The following is a 21,553-nucleotide window of genomic DNA, read 5'->3' as shown; positions in this document are numbered from 1 at the left end:
TGTACCCATTTTAAAACATAGTACTATCTCATTCTAGTCAGAAATAGAATTTAGTAAATTCCATATTTCTATTTTGTCCTCTTAATTGATTAAAAACACTGTGTAGAAAATTGTGATTGAGAACAGATCTATCTTAAGTTTTCTTTTTTAAACAAAGTGCAAGTAGATGTTTTACATATTTGCTTTTACTTAGAAAAAAAAACTTAGAAAAATACAACTTGGGTGTAGTACCATGTGGTGTAAACAACTGAACTATTTTACTTTTTACTTTCCTATGAATGAGCCAGTATATATTTATTACTGGAGTTCCAGCTGTAAAATTCAGGTAAGGGGTTTAAATATACCCTAGAGTATTATTTAAAAATAAATTTGTTTCTTTCAAATAGAATACCAACCTTGGTCTATGACATTTAGGGGAGAAATTAAAATATTAAACTTCTGTTACCTAGTAAACTGAAAATAAAGTAAAAGTTAAATAAATACACAGCAGAAAAATACATATACAAAATCACAACGTCTAAAAGGACAAACAGTCTACTGTTCTCTCCTGCAGGAGCTTTATCAGCAGTGGGTAAGTAATTCCACCTCTAGGGCAGTCCTAGTACTCAAAAATGTAAACAAGTATGTACTTTGTTTATATCAAGAAATATGCAGCATGGTTTATACTTCTTCACAGATATCGAACAACTAAATGAATTGTTTCAGTGCACCAGTAGGGGACAGCAAAGAGCTCTTAGAGTTTTTCAGAACAGAATTGGCATTGAGATATGTTTATTTGATGCGTTAAATGCTTTTTAGACGTCTTTACCTACCACAACACTCTCTAAAGTGAATGAATTGCAGAGACAGTGGAATAAAATATCTTGTGTGCTCAAACTATATCGGGGGATAGTTTTTCTGTCTAATCTGCATATATTTTTAATGGAATGTTTGCTTAGGCTATTTCTTGGCAGAGTTTTAATAGTCAGAATATAAATGGCATCATTTAAAGACTGTACTGCTTGGCTGGAAAAGCCTTAAAATTACAGGAGAAAATGCTTGGTGACAGCTTCTCTCAAACTTTTTTTTCCTCAGACGTATGCTCAAGTTTTGCAGTAGTATTACTAGGCTAATTTTGTATTTCGATCCTTCAGCTTTCACTATTTATAAGTACGTAGTGTTTTGGAAGCTAAAATATTTATCTATTTGATTTAATGCTAAAGTTTTAATTCACCTCAAAGTTTTGGTATTTCCAAATTTATACATGTTTGAATTTACTCATTTTAAAAATATTAACAGTCTATATTCCTTTCTATGTTTACTAAATTGACTAAATTGACTAGATTTCTCTGTTTACTAAATTGACTGTTTGGAAATTCAATCCTTGATTTGATACTCAATTACATGGAGTTTCATTCCTACCAACTTCCTGTAATACTATCCCTATGGGTAAAAATATTAGTGGTCAAACTCTGCTGGAGAAAGCATAGGCACCGTGATTCACATAGTTAAGTGTTCATTTAGTAGAGCTGGAGTGAAAAAATACTGTTTCAATTTGAAATGCTAGAAGATTGTTGTTCTTGTGTTACTCATTCATGCAAATTGGAGAAGGTATAATTGAAACAAGGTTGGCAGTGTTTGAGGCAGTGTGCTGCAGCTGAGCTCAGCTTAAAGGTCGCTGGAAATCAAGTGCTTTGTAAGTGAAGGCATTTTGACTACAGACGATTCAAGACATTTTGTAAACGTCAGTCTCGGGAATGGGCCGTCTTTTTCTTTCTGTGATATCTGGTCTCTAAGGTTTTACTTAGGATAAAGACTACGACTTCTGAGCTCTTTTAGGCACCACAAATGATTTTTTCTTTCGATGCAGTGCAGCTGCTTCTAGCCTGTCTACCGACAGAGATCTTTGTTATGACTTTCAGCCCTTAACATGTTTGGAAATGAGAACAAATGGCACAAAGCTTACGATTGCACTTTGCAGCCAGAAGAAGCAATACTTATCCTGTGTCAGAAACCTCTGGAGATGATTCGGATAGCAGTGTTCACATGTGCTTCACGAGACCAACACGGACTTCAACGTCTAACGTGGTTCAAATGAAGCTGACTCCCAGACAGACTACACTACCTCCGTTAATCAAGGAAAACGTTAAGTCTCAGGAAGGATCATCTGTTCCTTCACCTGAAAATGTTAATAAAAAGAGCAGCTGTCTGCAGATTTCACTACAGCCAACAAGGTACAGTGGATGTCTTCAGTCTGGCAATGTCTTAGCTGATGGTGATGATGCTTCATTTACTTGTGTCTTGAAGGATGGCAGTGCTGTGGTTGATAATGAACTGAATGCTGTGGATGATGGTAACCTCTTGAGCAGTCCTGCCATTTGCAGTGGTAGCCTTAGTCACTTCTCAGCCAGTGAGAATGGGTCTTATAGCAGCAACGGTAGTGATTATGGGTCATGCACAAGTATCACCAGTGGAGGTTCATACACCAACAGTATCATCAGTGATAGCAGTGGTTATACTTTTCCACCAACTGATGATACCTTTTTTGGTGGAAATTCATCTTCTGACAGCATCTCCAGTAGAAGTTTGCCAAACAGGAATACTACTCCATGTGAAATTTTTTCGAGAAGTAGAAGTACAGTTCCCTTTGTCCAGCATGACCTGGATCGTGGACTAGAGATTATGAAATTGCCTGTGAGCAGGAACTTGAAAATTCCACTAAAACGTTGTTCATCCTTAGTCATTTTTCCTAGGAGTCCTTCAGATACCCCACCAACTTCTCTAACAAGTACAGGTACTCCTCCAAGCAAAGGATCCTATCAGACCTCACACCAGTTTATTATTTCTCCTAGTGAAATTGCCCACAATGAAGATGGCAGTAGTGCTAAGGGATTTCTTTCAACAGCTGTCAATGGACTTCGGTTATCTAAAACAATCTGTACTCCCAGAGAAGTAAGAGACATACGACCTCTTCACAGCTCATTACAAAAGAAAATTGTTATTGCAAATAATAGTCCAAATCAGACTGTCTGTGAAAAGTCATCTGAAGGATATTCTTGCGTTTCAGTGCATTTCACCCAACAAAAAGCAACTGCATTAGGTTGTGAAACAGCAAATGGTGATTGTAGACCAGAGATGTCAGAAATTAAGCTTAATTCTGATTCAGAGTATATTAAGGTTATGCACAGGACATCTGCATGTTTACCATCTTCCCCAAATGTAGATTATCAAATAAATATCAATGGACAGTTGGAAAGACCACATTTACAGATAAACAAAAGCCATGCTCTTTTACAAAGAAGTATTTCATTGGGAGGAACTTATCCAAATGTTTCCTGTTTATCCAGCCTTAAGCACAGTTGTTCTAAGGGGGGACCATCTCAATTACTCATAAAGTTTGCATCTAGAAATGAAGGTAAAGTTGATAATTTAACAAGAGACAGCAACAGAGATTTCACAAATGAACTATCTAATTCTTTACAGCATTCTTGTAAGGTAAGTCTCCTTTGGTCTTGGTAAATGTTATTTTATACTAGAATGGCTCTATGAAATATTTGGCTAAAATTTATTGTAACTTGGCAGCTTTATATATTTTCTTGGTCCTTAGCTAGCAAGCACTGTGTAGTCATGAACTTTATATTTGTAAATCTGAAAAAAATGCCCAGTAGTTTTTCACTCTATTTGTTATTTTATCAATGTAGAAAATATGTATTTAAAAAAACTTTCCAAAGTGATTTAAGCCATAAAACATTTCTGTCGCATAAAAACAAGCTAAAATAATGATAACATTTTGCCCTCATATGTTTTGCCCTCAAGTGGCATGGTATTTTAATGTCTAACTCCGTATTTTATTCCTACTTTCAAAAATGCTCATTTTGTATTCTCCCCTCCTTAAGCACTGTGAAAAAAAGTAAAATATAGAAAGCCACTCAAAGTATTAAACAGTAAAAAGTCTACATAAAAATGTGAAAATCAAAAAAAAAATGTGAAAATCTTCTTATAAATGAACATAGAGAAAATGTTTCTTTAAAATACATATATTTATTTGATCATCGATAAAAATTGTTATGCTGAATGTTTAAAGCAGAGGAAAAATAAATGTTATCTGCATTTGTATATACCCTTAACCACAGGAATTTTGTTTCCACCCTATTTTTCTTTAGCTACCAGTTAAGTGTGCCTTCTAAAATGTAACTCACTCAACAATATTGAATTCTAAATTTTGTATTTTTAAATTTGGTTTCAATTGCTAGGTATTTTCCATAATTCTCTAATTACCCAATTAATTTGTTATTTTGGTAATTTTGCTTTATTATATTAGTAATTTAACTCTAGTGAATCTTAACCAAAACAGTTTTTTAATGTAATTTGGCCTTTCCAAAGTATTTTAAGTGTTTTGAGCTTAAATAGATTTTTTAAATTTCTGTATTTGAAAGATCTTGCCAGATTTCTGCAAATGAAAAAAATGTTTCTGACTAAACCAGTTTTAGATGACAGTACATAATAGTTTGGGGGAAAAAAACTTATCTGTTTATCTGTGTTTGTATAATAAAATCAATATTAAAGATTCTTTTAACTCTTCTGGGCAAATAAAATATTAAGTAATTGCTAGTTTGTTTTCTCTCTTTTGAAGTCTGATAAATATAATTCTTGTTATCCAATGCCCAGATGTTAATATAAGCAGCTACTTTACTGAGGATGAATAAAGATCACATTTCAAATTCTGGTGTATGTTTTAGAATTATTAATTCCATTTACAAAACTTTTAAAACACCAGCTGTTAGGAGATTATAATCCATTCAGTTGTCTTGTCTTCTAAAAAAAAAGCAATTAAGTGATACTATGAAGAAATACATTAATAGTTTGCTAATTGTACAACATGTACCTTGTAAATTTATTTTACATTTAATGAAATAATTAACCTGAAAGGAAAAATTAACCTAGAAATATTTCTAGAAATATCCTTTAAATAGTTGGTTTTGTGGTAATATTATAGTTTGTTGTTGTTGATGCTTTTGAAAAAATGGTATTTTTAATGTTTTTTTAAAAAGTGTGACTGCCTTTTGTGTGGCTAAAAGATACACTTTTATTGGCTTTATTTAAAATTAGGTAAACTAACTTAAATGCTATTTTGTGACAGCCTAGCTTTCTGCAGATTCTATTTTTTTTTTGATAGATTATTGGGTTATAAAATAGTTCGGAAGTGTGTCATTTGCTGGAGAGCTTTAAATTGTTCCTCCTTTTAATGTTTATTAAACAGCTGTTTATACAAGAACTGTAAACAATATAGGACCATTACATTTAACACATACTGGATCTAAATTGATCTAATTGTTTAGTGGTAAATCAAGGGCTTGTTTTAAGAGGAAAAATAGTAATGTTGTTTTTTCTAAACATAGCAGTGACAACAATAATGGGGTTTTAGAAATAATCCTGTGTTTATCAATAATTATATATTAATCTAATTATAGTGGTATATTGTAACTCATTTATAAATAAACAGCTCCCAAAATATTTCCCATGACTCCAGTTAGTCTGGGTTAGTATTCTGATATGCTGAGTCTGGATTCACATTTAACAAGTTGATATTAGAGTAGCATTTAGTAATGTCAGCTATCTGTACCCAGCAGCCATGAAATTAAATCACTGCTTTGGTCAGGGACCCTGGTTTCTAAAGCACTGAGAGGTCTACAGATTCTTTTCTTCTGTGTTTAGCTACCAGTCTCTAGGAGAATAGTATCCAGTTTCTAGCTCTCTATAATCAACAGCTCATTACTGGCTAATTTTTTAAATTTAGTGAGAACTTTTACCTGTATCTGCGACTGGGGTTCTGTGTGTTGTTTACAACTTGGGATGAAGATGAGACTTTGTATTCCACATAATAATGTTGATTTCACTTATTGCCATCAAAGAGCATAACAATAACTGGCATATATTATATATATTTTTTGAGAGACAATATTACTTTTGTAAAGGCTTTATAATGACTTTTGATCTGAAAGTAGATATTTGATATTTTAACATTGTGTGTATTGTCAGCTCGATCAAGAGATAGGTTAAGGAGCTAAGATGGTTTTTATACAGTTACAGAAATTACCATTCAGATTTCTAAAATCTGTGCAATAGTTAGTTTACTCTATTATTATTTTATTTTTCCCTATCTGTTGTTTTTTTTAAATTTCATGTATTGTTAGGATGCTCAGAAATTTCATTGCCCTATTATTTAAAATACCTTAGCATTTGCCTAAGCTTGTATATGTCTTCCATACTTCATGTATATGCATGCTTTTATCAGAAATTTTGACTTTACATTTTTCTTTTTATTATAAACGTTTTTGTTTATTTTCTGTTATTTAATCCTAGGTAGGTAAATTGCTTAAGCCTAGTGTAGAAGAACTTTTAAAAACTATGTTTTAATTCTTTCAAAGCCTTTAAAACTAATCTCAAGAATTTACATTTCAATAATATATTTAGCTGTTCTTCCCAAAACAACTGTTTTAAATATTTACTATTTTTAGTGTTCCATTATTTTCTTAGTCCTTATTTTATTAACTTTAGCAGAATATTTAGAGACATTTGGTTAAATTTATTTTGAACACTTAATCTTTCCTATAAAAATCAATATAGTTTATAAGTATTAACCCTAAAACTGTAATGCAGCAATGTTAATGACCAGTTTTAGAAACCTGGTGAGAGGTGTGTGCATGTATATGTACCTTTCTTAGAACTGAAGAACTAAAATATTAATTTCAGGGTGGTTCAGGGAGGTGAATTGTTTGCTTCCGAAATACTTTGTATTTCTCTGTAGTTGTGTCTTTAACTCATTCATCTGGCACACGTTTGAGTGCCTACTGTTTGCCAGTCACTGACTCAAGTTCTGGGAATAAAAGATACTGAAGCACAGTTTCTACTTGGGGGAACTCCCATCCTAGTTAGAGACACACTGGTAGATAAAAAAAATTCCAGTCTAAAGTGTGATGTACTAAAATAGAGCTGTATATGAGAAAGTGAGAAAGATGCAGTGTGACTCTAGCACAGGGAGTCCAGGGATGTGGGAGGAGATGATACGCTGGCAGTGGGTGGGAGTCCCATTGCATGGAGCACCTCATGCTGAAAGAAAGCAGTGTGTCTCCTGCTAACAGGTAATAGTTAGGCAATGGAAGTCGTTATTTGAGAGTGTGACATGCTCACTTTTATGTTTTTAGATGATACTTTCTTATGACACCATGGATTATAAGTGAATTAAAGTTTTCTTAACTTGGATGGCCAGGTGAATAGTGACATCACGAACTAAGATAGGGAATTCAGGAGAAGGGGCCAGATTGGGAGGGCAAAGAAAAAACCATGCGTCATGAAGTTTCTGTACTGAGAAGCTGCCCTGGTAATACTGCTGTCAAGTAAGGTAGTTGGAGATACAGGCTCAGGACTCAGGAGAGAAGTGAGAGCTGGAAATGTAGCTTGGGAGTCGTGAGTCTAGTCAAAGACTTAGGTAAGGATGAACTGAAAAAAAGCATGAAAGTGACATGGGAGGAGTGATAAATCAGAATTCTGGGAACTACCACCTTTGGAGAAACAGTGGAAGAGGAGATAAAAAGGAGTCCAAGAAAGAGCCACCGGAGGAGCAGAGAGGCCAGGAGAGCTTGGAGGCCTGGAAGCCAAGGGAAGGGAACGTTCAAGGTGAGCAGCACGCAGTGCCATGGAATTTAGGTATCCATTGAGTGTAAGAGGTCCTTGGTGGCTTTAGTAAAAGTAGGTTCAGGAGCATAGTGTAAAAGCCTGGTTGAAGAAAGAATGAAACAGGTGAGGAAGCAAAAACAGCAGGCATAGCTTGTTCGCTCAACGTCATAAAAATAGTCATGAGTTAGTGTAGGCAAGGTATATATTTAATGGCTATTATATAGAAGGCATGGTATTATGTGGTTACAATTGCGTAAGACAAGCTGTCCACAAGGATATTGCAGCCTGTTCTCTAGGAGGAGAAAAGGTCCGTAGCTCTCTGTTCTTTCACCTTAGAAGTGAAGAATAAGTGAGCATCGGCAGTGAAAACTGAAATGGAGACTGAGCAATATGAAATGAAGGGAACAAACAGTTAGGAGTGAAGGCGTGAAACCACCTCTGAGTAGTCACAACTCTTGGCGAGCAGCATTACCCTAACGTTCTTCTCCGCCTCCCTACCACCCAAAATGAGACAAAACAAAAATAGAGCTTCCAGGTAGAAAACAGGTGAGGGTTTAAGGCCTCTTCCTAGAAAGGACTTGGAGAAGAGGCACCTCTGTCTTGCTGTGACCGGCTTCTTCCAGCATGTGGAGCCCACCGTGGGCTACCTGTGGTGAGGCCTGGCCCTTCTAGATCCACTCTCCCTTTATGTTATGGGTGACAGGGAACAGGATGAACTAGGAGAAGCCAGGACCGGAGGCTGTATGGGCAGAAGGGGCTTGGCAGAGTCCCTGGGTGTGGCCAGCCAATGTGTTGAGGTCAGGAGGGTGGTTAGCAGGAGTGAATGAGTGCTGAGAAGGGCATCCAATGATCTTGCCAACAAATACACAAAATACCTGAAGTCTTGCTCAAGTGTGTGGTTCGGTATTCTTTGTTGGCGAAGTGGGAGACTGGAAGACTATGGTCAGGTGAAGACCAACATTTAGAGATAGCCTGTAAACAAGAGGTGAGCCGATGTGCCCTGGTTTAGTGCGATATCTGGGGGAAGACTCTCAACATAGCAGCAGTTGTCGGAAAGCAATTTTACCTTCGCTGAGATTTCACAAAACTTTTTATATATAACTAGAGCAGATCTGAGAACTTGGAAGGGCAAGCAGCTAGCATGTTTATATACCTGGTAGCCCAATTCATGGATGGGTCATAACAAAGAATACCTTGACCAAGAGATCCCATGATGTTTCTAGTCAGGGTTCTAGGATATCTTGGCAGAGGGGTGTGGTGATCATGCCTTCTCTTGACTTAGATGTATTACATCTAAGATAAAAACCATAACACTGTGAAACATTTTGTGATTTACCTTAATAGATGAAATATTACCAAGCAAGAAGTTTACATCAAGGATATTGGTGGTACAATGGACAATGTCTTTATGTTCATCAAGTACAGAAACATTCTTAATGTTTACATTAAAACATTCTTAATTTTTATCTTTCATCCCTCTTACAAAAGCTGAGTATAACATTTTATGATATAGCTAAAATAATATTATCTAGAACTACTTCCTTTTTTTAATGAAATAGCTCTTTTTATTTATTTATTTTGGCTGTGTTGGGTCTTTGTTGCTGCGTGCGGGCTTTCTCTAGTTGTGGCGAGCTGGGGCTACCCTTCATTGCGGTGCACGGGCCTCTCATTGCGGTGGCTTCTCTTGTTGCAGAGCATGGGCTCTAGGTGCGTGGGCTTCAGTAGTTGCAGCACACGGGCTCAGTAGTTGCAGCACATGAGCCCTAGAGCGCACGGGCTTCAGTAGTTGCAGCACACGGGCTCTAGGGCACGTGGGCTTCAGTAGTTGTGGTGCACAGGCCCCGTAGTTGTGGCTTGCGGGCTCTAGGTGCACAAGCTTCAGTAGTTGTGGTGCACGGGCTTAGTTGCTCCATGGCATGTGGGATCTTCCTGGACCAGGGATTGAACCCATGTCCCCTGCATTGGCAAGCAAATTCTTAACCACTGCGCCACCAGGGAAGTTCCTAGGACTACTTCCTTTTTTTTCCTCTTTCAAATATTTGTTGGTAAGCTGCCTTCTAATGCTTTAAGGATTGCAACTGGACCATGGCTTATTAAGTTGTCATTTGGACTACTGATTTTCAAATTTTCATGTGTGTGTACATCTCCTAGAGATCTTGTTAAAAGGCAGATTTTGGTTCAGTAGGTCTGGAGTGGGGCCTCAGGGTTCCGTATTTCTAACGTGCTCCCAGGTCATACCAATGCTGCTAATTCCTCAAACGCACTTTGAGAAGCAAGGCTTAAGACAATTTTTTTAAATGAGAACAGTAATACAGTTCATAGTTGAAGTATCCAGTGAGTCCCTCTTCCACTTTTACATAAAGAAGAACCATAGGTATGCTGTGGCCAGGGCTAAAATAATTTGCAAGGAGTTTTAAATCCTCTTGGACATTTAGACTAGTTATTGATTGAGACCATGTGATGCAGAAGAGATTGTTTGGACCAACAGACATTCAAGAGCAAGATTGTCTGCCTGTCTCACAAAAGAACTTTAGTATGACTCTTGCAGAATTGTGACTATTAAATCTTCTAGGATTACATTTTAGTTTCATTTAAGAAGTTAAAAATATTGGTCTATAAGGCATGCAGTTCTACTTAAAGAAATCTCTTGAATTCATTATGGCTGTAATTCTGGTTTGTGTTGTTTTTGAAATTGTTGCCTACATTAACTTTTTCCCCTCTCAGCATGAGATTTGAAAAATATGCAATGGAAATGTATTTTTCTTAACTATTCTGGCTTACTCAAGCAATAGCTTCAATCTTCCTCTTTGTGAACACTTTCAGTCTTTCCAATATACTTTGCTCTAGCAGTGCCAGTTTAGGGTACTACTGAGAATGTTTGAATCTTACATTGGCTTATGTAATGAAATGAAACACCGTCTATAATTAATGCTTACTTATAAGCTATCCTCTTGATAGATCTATAGGGAGAAAGTTTAAAAATCCTTTATGTGTAACTTTGTAATGCTACTTAAAAGTATATATCCATTCTCAAGCATAAATCACTATATGAAAATCTTAGGAACTGTATTCCGTTGGAGCAGTTGAAGACATTTTATCGGTTAGCTGGGTTTTTGTGGTCTTCATGGCTGCTTGTGGCTTAGCCTAACTTCAGGGAGCCTAATAACACATTAAACATTTCAGGTAAGCAATGAGAAAAAGGAAGCATAGCAAGAAAAAAGTTAAAGATAGGGAGATAGATAGGCAGGCAGGCAGGCAAGCAAATGTATTGATAAATTTTCCAGAATTGATTGAATTCTAGAGAAGGGATTAGGCAAATGGGTAATCTTTTCTGGGCTCTAATTTACTAGAATGCAATTCCCTAAATCAGGGACTTGTTTGTCTTATTCACCGCTATATCCTCAGTACTTAGAACAGTGCTTAGCTCAAAGTAGACACTCAGTAAGTATTTATTAAATTAATGACTGAAGCCAAGGGGACCCTTTGGAATGGGGTAGAGACAACTAGAATCTAGATGAGGGTGACCACACAGCCTTGCACAGATAACCAAACTAGGATATTTGAGGGATGACTGTAATGATGAGTGGAAGCTTCTTTTTTTTTTTTTTTTCCCAGATCCTGGCTAGCTTTTATTTTATTTTATTTTTTTTAACATCTTTATTGGAGTATAATTGCTTTACAATGGTGTGTTACTTTCTGCTTTATAACAAAGTAAATCAGTTATACATATACACATGTTCCCATATGTCTTCCCTCTTGCATCTTCCTCCCTCCCACCCTCCCTATCCCACCCGTCTAGGTGGTCACAAACCACCGAACTGATCTCCCTGTGCTATGCGGCTGCTTCCCACTAGCTATCTGTTTTACGTTTGGTAGTGTATATATGTCCATGCCACTCTCTCACTTTGTCACAGCTTACCCTTCCCCCTCCCCATATCCTGAAGTCCATTCTCTAGTAGGTCTGTGTCTTTATTCCCGTCTTACCCCTAGGTTCTTCATGACATTTTCTTTTTCTTAAATTCCATATAGATGTGTTAGCATACGGTATTTGTTTTTCTCATTCTGACTTACTTCACTCTGTATGACAGACTCTAGGTCCATCCACCTCACTACAAATAAATCAATTTCATTTCTTTTTATGGCTGAGTAATATTCCATTGTATATATGTGCCACATCTTCTTTATCCATTCATCTGTTGATGGACACTTAGATTGCTTCCATGTCCTGGCTATTGTAAATAGGGCTGCAATGAACGTATTGGTACATGACTCTTTTTGAATTATGGTTTTCTCAGGGTATATGCCCAGTAGTGGGATTGCTGTCTCGCATGGTAGTTCTATTTTTAGTTTTCTAAGGAACCTCCATACTGTTCTCCATAGTGGCTGTATCAATTTACATTCCTACCAACAGTGCAAGAGGGTTCCCTTTTCTCCACACTCTCTCCAGCATTTATTGTTTCTAGATTTTTTTTTTTTGCATGTTTATTTTTTTTTTAATTATTTTTTTTAAACATCTTTATTGGAGTATAATTGCTTTACAATGGTGTGTTAGTTTCTGCTTTATAACAAAGTGAATCAGCTATACATATACATATGTTCCCATATGTCTTCCCTCTTGCGTCTCCCACCCTCCCACTCTCCCCATCCCACCCCTCCAGGCTGTCACAAAGCCCCGAGCTAATATCCCTGTGCCTTGGTTTCTAGATTTTTTGATGATGGCCATTCTGACCGGTGTGAGATGATATCTCATTGTAGTTTTGATTTGCATTTCTCTAATGATTAATGATGTTGAGCATTCTTTCATGTGTTTGTTGGCAATCTGTATATCTTCTTTGGAGAAGTGTCTATTTAGGTCTTCTGCCCATTTTTGGATTGGGTTGTTTGTTTTTTTGTTATTGAGCTGCATGAGCTGCTTGCAAATTTTGGAGCTTAATCCTTTGTCAGTTGCTTCATTTGCAAATATTTTCTCCCATTCTGAGGGTTGTCTTTTGGTCTTGTTTATGGTTTCCTTTGCTGTGCAAAAGCTTTTAAATTTCACTAGGTCCCATTTGTTTATTTTTGTTTTTATTTCCATTTCTCTAGGAGGTGGGTCAAAAAGTATCTTGCTGTGATTTATGTCATGGAGTGTTCTGCCTATATTTTCCTCTAAGAGTTTGATAGTGTCTGGCCTTACATTTAGGTCTTTAATCCATTTTGACATTTTGAGTTTATTTTTGTGTTTAGGTGTTAGGGAGTGTCCTAATCTCATACTTTTACATATACATGTCCAATTTTCCCAGCACCACTTATTGAAGAGGCTGTCTTTTCTCCACTGCATATTCTTGCCTCCTTTAGTGGAAGCTTCTTGATGCTTCATCCTCTGCATGAAAGAGTGGCACTCTTTAATGAATACCTTGTCCCTGGGGTGGATGCCAATGGAATATTATGATTGTGACTCAAGGATTAGTTTCCACAGTGGAGTCTGATTCATAGCCTACATATTCCACTAACTAGTACCGTAGAAGTATGTGTCTGGGTAGAGGCTCAGATCAAGTTTTCTGAAAAGAAGATTGAATGGGCCAAAAGTTTTAAGGGCATTTAAACAAAGGCCATTTGAGTGGCTTTAAGTTTATCATTGTTTGATAAAATGACTTCATTTCAGACTTGATGTAAGAGCTGGCTTCTCAGTGTTGTTCCTGGAATTTCAAGTAACTGTTTTAGCTAAGAATGACCTTTACCTTTTGTACCAAGACTGAAAGACTGAACCCTCTTAAGGAGTCACAGAGCTTAACGCAAACTCAAGTCATCTTCAAAGCAAATGAGTTTAACAAGTATTTATCAGAAATAGAATATGTGCCTGCTGCGAGTGGCAAATATTATTCCTGGCTTTGAAGAGTTTCTAATTTAGATGAGAAGACAGCATTATCCATTTAAAAAAAGGACCAGAGAACAGTAAAATAATATATAATAATGTCCGTATACCTACTTCAGGCAGGTGAACGCCTAAACTCTGAGCTATGTGATCGTCTCTATAATTTTTAACTAATTTAAATTTTTATCAAGATGACACATGTGCCTGTTTTAAAAATCAGGTGTTTTTTTCTTTGAAGATTTCCTTTCTGCCTTTTTCTCTGTGTTCTCTCTTCCCAGAATTCCTGTTAGCCAAAGTTTGCACCTCCCAGATTGATCTTATAATTTACTTTTCTCTCCTGTTTTCTGTTTCTTTGCCTCCTTATTCTACTTTCTGGAAGATTTCCCTCAGTTTTTTCTTCTCTTTAATTTTAAAATTGTGGTTATTTTAATTTCTCAAGTTCTATCTTATTTTTTGATGATTCCCTATTCTTATTCTTGTTTTATAAGTGTAATCTCTTATCTCTCTGAGAATATTTTACTTAAGGCTTTTTCTTTTAAATTTTGTTACGGGTCCTACATTGTCTCTGGTTCCTGTGGGCCGTTTTGCTGTTGTTGTTTGTTCCTCTTTGTTATTAGACATTGTCCTCCAGGTGGCTGGTGAACCTTGGCTGTCTATTCCTATTTGAGAGTGAGTCACTATGAAGTTATCTGGAGGCTCTGTAATTCTGTGGGGCTTTTCAAATGGTACACTTCATTGTAGGGAGACTTCTAACTGTCAGTGTCTGGAGGTCTTTTCTCAAAGGTCAGTTTGTTCCTCCAGAGAAGAAACTTGCAACGATTGCCCAGTTATGTTTTATAGCCCTGGTTAGTGATAAACTAGAAATGGAGGTGATTTCTTTCATAGGTTCTGAAACTGAGTTAGTTCAAGGTAAACCATGCCTTAAAAGTGATATTTACTTATCAAATTCTTAAGGTACTGATTATAATTTAATTAATATAGTCAGTAAGGTGCCTGGTTTTCATATCTGTTGTCTGAAATACATTGTGTATATTCTAGAAGTGAAGATGCTCGTAGAAAGACCAAATTTAAACATCCTTTATAAAAGAATCTGTAGTTTCCTTAACACATCTCCCAACCTTTTACGTTCTTGGCAATATATTTAAATGTAAATGTGTGTGCCTGTCCTCTGAGAAAGAAGATAGACCTGTTAAAACTGTGTTTGGGTACAGGGGAGAAGGAAGAGGAGACCAAAATGACCCCCTAATGGAGAAGAACATTGGGTGCTTACTGTCACACTAGAACCTGAAACCTCATCACTGATTGTTTTAACTTGGACAAAATCCTGATATATTCTTTTTTAAACTCTTAACCTGATATCTGTAAAAGTTTAAATCAGTCAGCATACGTTATATACCACATTTCAAAAAACTCTCTGAGATAGTGATTATCTCCACATTAGAAATAAGAGAACAAGCTCAGAAAAGTTAAAATGATGTAGTCAGGATCGTAAGTCTAGTAAATGTCATATTACTTACTTACTTACTCAGCTCTGTTATGTACTCTAAAGCCCTTTTCTACATTTCTAACCAAGAGGAATTCATTTTTCACTACAATAGGGGGAATCTACAGGATAAATAAAGCTGCTTGGGGAAGGTTATTTTAGTAAAAATAGCATCATACAGAACAAAAAGAGAGTTGTCTAAAGGAAAGTTTCCACTTGGGCTGACTGCAATCTGATTACTAACTTTTACTCTCTGAAGAAGTCCTGATCAAGTCCTGTTTGCTTGCCATTGTTGAGTGAAAGTGAGGTTCAGGGATTATTTAAGCCTATTTCTAGAGAACCAGTTTATCTCTGAAACTTTTATTTTTCTATTCTTCTGACTTGTGACCCAACACTTATAACTACTTTCTTCTTTCTGATTAATTTTATTGATCAAATATCACATACTGTGTGTTTCTACCTCCTGCAACTCTTTGAGTTTCACTATGTTCTTTTCCTTCAATAACTATTATAAACTACCTAAATCGTTGGAAGCTGTGTCTTTTCTTCCCTAATATTTTAAAACTTTTTATTGTGGAAAATTTCAAACACACACAAAAGTAGAAAGAATAATGCAGTGATCCCCCCGTGTGAGCCCCCAGTGAATTCCCAATTTCAGTAATTACCAACATTTTGTCCATCAGGTCATCCGTCTTTTCCCATCCTTTTTTTTTTAATTTTTTTTTTTTTTTGGAGTATAGTTGATTTACAATGTTGTGTTAGTTTCTGCTGTATAGCAAAGTTAGTCAGTTAGACATACCCATATATCCACACTTTTTTAGATTCTTTTCCCACATAATGGGTCATTACAGCATATTGAATAGTTTCCTGTGCTATTCAGCAAGTTCTTATTAGTTATCTATTTTATATATAGTAGTGTGTGTATGTCAATCCCAATCTCCCAATTTATTCCTCACCCCAGTAACCACAAGTTTGTTTTCTACATCTGTGACTCAATTTCTATTTTGTAAATAGGTTCCTTTGTACCATTTCTTTAGAGTCCACATATAAGTGATATCATATGATATTTGTCTTTCTCTGTCTGACTTACTTAACTCAGTATGACAATCTCTGGGTCCATCCATGTCACTGTAAATGGCATTATTTTGTTCTTTTTTATGGCTGAGTAATGTTCAGGAATTGTATATATGTACCACATATTCTTTATTCATTCCTCTGTTGATGGACATTTAGGTTGCTTCCACATCCTCCCCTCCTTTTTTTCTGTAAGTTTTTTTTAAGTAAATCCCATACAACATGTAATTTTACCCATAAATACTTCAGAGTGTATCTGTAATAGAGAAGGACCTTTTAAATATACAAAAGTGCCATTCAATTATCACACTTAACAAAATTAACAGTAGTTCTAAACTGTTTTGACTGGATCTCTTTCTAAGTCATCTAGGTCATTTTAGTGTTGACATAACTCAAGATGGATTCTTCTCCTTTAACATGTGTCTATCTGATTCTTCATCTATGTTATGATCTTCATTTCACTTTGGGGCTGAGCGTGCCAATTATTTAGCATAGGATTTTCTGTGTCTTTAATCAGACACTTTTTGATAATACATTTGTTATCGATGTAACCGAGGCTGTATTCTGGAACCTAAAAGTAAGATTAGAGTTAGGACTTAGAATTGATCACCTAACTACACCTTACCTCCGCCTTAATCGCCACAAATCTTCAATGAGCTGGGATACCTTATCTTCCTCATTCCCCAGTAGAGTGAAAATGTGCTTTATAGTGAATTAGCTGTATTAATTCCTCTTAAAGCTTCTCTGCGTCTTAATTTCCTGTTTAGGGAACATGAAGTGTATGAAACTTGGTGAAGTTATTTTGAGGACTGGAAATTTGATATCTGTTTGGCAAATAGTTGGTGCTCAGTAAAAAGTGGCTATTATTATCTGCCTTATAATATTGTTGTGAGAGTTTATGAAGGTGTGCTGTACACTAAAAAGTGACACAGTGCATAACATAATAATTGTTTTATATATGTACAATATGAATCATATATAAATCTAAGAATCCAGGTTAAAAGTTAAGTAATAGTAAATTCATGAAAAGAACATTTTAAAAAGTAATGCAGGGACTTCCCTGGTGGTCCAGTGGCTAAGATTCAGTGCTCCCAGTGCAGGGGGCCCGGGTTCGATCCCAGGTCAGGGAACTAGATCCCACATGCCGCAACTAAAGATCCCACATGTAGCAACTAAGATCCCGTGTTCTGCAACTAAATACAGACTAGAAATCTAGGGAGGCACTTCTTCCTAAGACTCTAAATTAAAGATCATGATACATTTTTCAACTGAATATGGTTTTTCCAAAGCCATATTAAAATGTAAAGCATAATTCTTTTCACTTATACTCAATTTCGATTATGTATATTCTTGGGGACAAAACTACATCAAGACTAAGATATTCAAAATAAAGACAGAAATAAATAAGAATTATACAGAAAATTAACAGGAGGAGACCATTAGAATCTGGAAAGTCCTCTAAGTGGGCCACAAGCCACTTATTATGCAATAATTGGTAGTTCTAAAGAAGGTGACCCTATTTTTTTTATCCCTCATTGAAAATATTGACTCATAAGAGATAGCCTTACTCATCTTATGTCACTGATAGAGTCAGCTTCTAGCCATAAGGTGATAGATTCTTTTTTTTTTAACATCTTTATAGGAGTATAATTGCTTTATAATGTTGTGTTAGTTTCTGCTGTATAACAAAGAAAATCAGCTATATATATATATATATATATATATATATATATATATATATACATATATTCCCATATCCCCTCCCTCTTGCATCTCCCTCTCATCCTCCCTGTCCCACCCCTCTAGGTGGTCACAAAGCACCAAACTGATCTCCCTGTGCTGTGTAGCTGCTTCCCACTAGCTATCTCTTTTACATTTGGTACTGTATATATGTCAGTGCTACTGTCTCACTTCATCCCAGCTTACCCTTCCCCCTCCCCATGTCCTGAAGTCCATTCTCTATGTCTGCATCTTTATTCCTGACCTGCCCCTGATTCATCAGAACCATTTTTTTTTAGATTCCATATATATATGTGTTAGCATACGGTATTTGTTTTTCTCCTTCTGACTTACTTCACTCTGTCTGACAGCCTCTAAGTCCATCCACCTCCCTACAGATAACTCAGTTTCATTTCTTTTTATGGCCCAGTAATGTTCCATTGTATATATGTGCCACATCTTCTTTATCCATTCATCTGTCGATGGACACCTAGGTTGCTTCCATGTCCTGGCTATTGTAAATAGTGCTGCAATGAACATTGTGGTACATGACTCTTTTTGAATTATGGATTTCTCAGGGTGTATGCCCAGTAATGGGACTGCAGGGTGATATGATTGTTCTAGTTTTAGTTTTTTAAGGAACCTCCAAACTCTTCTCCATAGTGGCTGAATCAATTTACATTCCCAGCAACAGTGCAAGAGGGTTCCCTTTTCTCCACACGCTCTCCAGCATTTATTGTTTGTAGATTTTTTGATGATGGCCATTATGAAAGGTTTGGGGTGACATCTCATAGTTTTGATTTGCATTTCTCTAATGATTAGTGATGTTGAGCATCCTTTCATGTGTTTGTTGGCAATCTGTATATCTTCTTTGGAGAAATGTCTATTTAGGTCTTCTGCCCATTTTTGGATTGGGTTGTTTGTTTTTCTGATATTGAGCCACATGAGCTGCTTATATATTTTGGAGATTAATCCTTTGTCAGTTGCTTCGTTTGCAAATATTTTCTCCCATTTTGAGGGTTCTCTTTTCATCTTGTTTATGGTTACCTTTGCTGTGAAAAAGCTTTTAAGTTTCATTAGGTCCCATTTGTTTATTTTTGTTTTTATTTCCATTTCTCTAGGAGGTGAGTCAAAAAGGATCTTGCTATGATTTATGTCATAGAGTGTTCTGCCTATGTTTTCCTCGAAGAGTTTGATAGTGTCTGGCTTTACATTTAGGTCTTTAATCCACTGTGAGTTTAATTTTGTGTATGGTGTTAGGAAGTGTTCTAATTTCATTCTTTAACATGTAGCTATCCAGTTTACCCAACACCACTTATTAAAGATGCTGTCTTTTCTCCATTGTATATTCTTGCCTCCTTTATCAAAGATAAGGTGACCATATGTCTGTGGGTTTATCTCTGGGCTTTCTGTCCTGTTCCATTGATCAATATTTCTGTTTTTGTGCCAGTACCATACTGTCTTGATTACTGTAGCTTTGTAGTATAGTCTGAAGTCAGGGAGCCTAATTCCTCCAGCTCCGTTTATCTTTTTCAAGATTGCTTTGGCTATTCAGGGTCTTTGATATTTCCATACGGATTGTGAAATTTTTTTGTTCAAGTTCTGTGAAAAATGCCATTGGTAGTTTGATAGGGATTACATTGAATCTGTAGATTGCTTTGGGTAGTATAGTCATTTTCACAATATTCACTCTTCCCATCCAAGAACATGGTATATCTCTCCATCTGTTTATGTCATCTTTAATTTCTTTCATCATTGTCTTACAGTTTTCTGCATACAGGTCTTTTGTCTCCTTAGGTAGGTTTGTTCCTAGCTATTTTATTCTTTCTGTTGCAATGGTAAATGGAAGTGTTTCCTTAATTTCTCTTTCTTAATTTTCATCATTAGTGTATAGGAATGCAAGAGATTTCTGTGCATTCGTTTTGTGTCCTGCTACTTTACCAAATTCATTGATTACGTGTAGTAGTTTTGTGGTCACATCTTTAGGCTTCTCTATGTATAGTATCATGTTATCTGCAGACAGTGACAGCTTTACTTCTTCTTTTCTGATTTGGATTCCTTTATTTCTTTTTCTTCTCTGATTGCTGTGGTTAAAAGTTCCAAAACTATGTTGAATAGTAGTGGTGAGAGTGGGCAACCTTGTCTTGTTCCTGATTTTAGAGGATATGGTTTCAGTTTTTCACCATTGAGAATGATGTTGGCTGTGGGTTTGTCATATATGGCCTTTATTATATTGAGGTAAGTTCTGTCTATGCCTACTTTCTGGAGTTTTTATCATAAATCATTGTTGAAAGCTTTTTCTGCATCTATTGAGATTATCATGCTTTCTATCCTTCAGTTTGTTAATACAGTGTATCACATTGATTGATTTGTGTATATTGAAGAATCCTTGCATCCCTGGGATAAATCCCACTTGATCATGGTGTATGATCCTTTTAATGTGTTGTTGGATTCTGTTTGCTAGTATTTTGTTGAGAATTTTGGCATCTAGGTTCATCAGTGATATTGGCCTGTAGTTTTCTTTTTTTGTGACATCTTTTTCTGGTTTTGGGATCAGGGTGATGGTGGCCTTATAGAAAGAGCTTGGGAGTGTTCCTCCCTCTGGTATATTTTGGAAGAGTTTGAGAAAGATGGATGTTAGCTCTTCTCTAAGTGTTTGATAGAATTCACCTGTGAAGCCATCTGGTCCTGGGCTTTTGTTTGTTAGAAGATTTTTAATCACAGTTTCAATTTCAGTGCATGTGACTGGTCTGTTTATATTTTGTGTTTTTTCCTGGCTCAGTCTCAGAAGGTTTTGCTTTTCTAATAATTTTTCCATTTCTTCCAGGTTGTCCATTTTATTGGCATATAGTTGCTTGTAGTAATCCCTTTTGATCCTTTCTATTTCTGCAGTGTCAGTTGCTACTTCTCCTTTTTCATTCCTAATTCTGTTGATTTGAGTGTTCTCCCTTCTTTTCTTGATGAGTCTGGCTAGTGGTTTATCAATTTTGTTTATCATCTCAAACAACCAACTTTTAGTTTTATTGATCTTTGTTGTCGTTTCCTTTATTTCTTTTTCACTTATTTCTGATCTGATCTTTATGATTTCTTTCCTTCTGTTAACTTTAGGGTTTTTTTTGTTCTTTCTCTAATTTCTTTAGATGTAAGTTTAGGTTATATTTTTTTTCTTTTTTGCGGTATGCGGGCCTCTCACTGTTATGGCCTCTCCCGTTGCTGACCACAGGCTCCGGACGCGCAGGCTCAGCGGCCATGGCCCACGGGCCCAGCCGCTCCGCGGCACATGGGATCTTCCCAGACCGGGGCACGAACCCGTGTCCCCTGCATTGGCAGGCGAACTCTCAACCACTGTGCCACCAGGGAAGCCCAAGTTTAGGTTATTTATTTGAGATTTTTCTTGAGGAAGTATTGTATTGCTATAAACTTCCCTCTTAGAACTGCTTTTGCTGCATTCCATAGGTTTTGGGTCATCGTGATTTCATTGTCATTTGTTTCTACGTATTTTTTGATTTCCTCTTTGATTTCTTCAGTGATCTCTTGGTTATTTAGTAGTGTATTGTTTAGCCCTCAATGTGTTTGTATTTTTTACAGTTTTTTTCCTGTAATTGATATCTAGTCTCATAGCATTGTGGTCCGAAAAGTTACTTGATACAATTTCAATTTTCTTAAATTTACCAAGGCTTCATTTGTGACCCAAGATATGATCTATCCTGGAGATGTTCCATGAGCACTTGAGAAGAAAGTTTATTCTGTTGTTTTTGGATAGAGTGTCC

The 21,553-nt window shown here is 36.2% G+C and overlaps 1 protein-coding gene across 5 annotated transcripts in view; it reads left to right on the top strand.

Annotated features, from left to right (window-relative positions):
• Positions 1 to 21,553, top strand: part of NEDD4 (NEDD4 E3 ubiquitin protein ligase) — a 134,249-nt gene that overhangs the window by 41,874 nt on the left and 70,822 nt on the right. For 4 of the 5 annotated variants that reach the window (XM_065871229.1, XM_065871228.1, XM_065871227.1 and 1 more), the window contains exon 1: positions 1,930 to 3,474. The exons of the other annotated variant lie outside the window; for it this stretch is intronic. In XM_065871229.1, coding sequence (XP_065727301.1) covers positions 1,930 to 3,474 — 1,545 coding nt within the window. Of the gene's footprint in view, positions 1 to 1,929; positions 3,475 to 21,553 lie in introns of those variants that run through there. 5 annotated transcript variants of the gene reach the window in all.

The sequence above is a fragment of the Phocoena phocoena genome, chromosome 2 (genome assembly GCF_963924675.1).
Source record: "Phocoena phocoena chromosome 2, mPhoPho1.1, whole genome shotgun sequence".
Classification (NCBI taxonomy): Eukaryota; Metazoa; Chordata; class Mammalia; order Artiodactyla; family Phocoenidae; genus Phocoena; species Phocoena phocoena.
The sequence above is the reverse complement of the archived record's forward strand: the minus strand, read 5'-3'. Positions and strand labels throughout refer to the sequence as shown.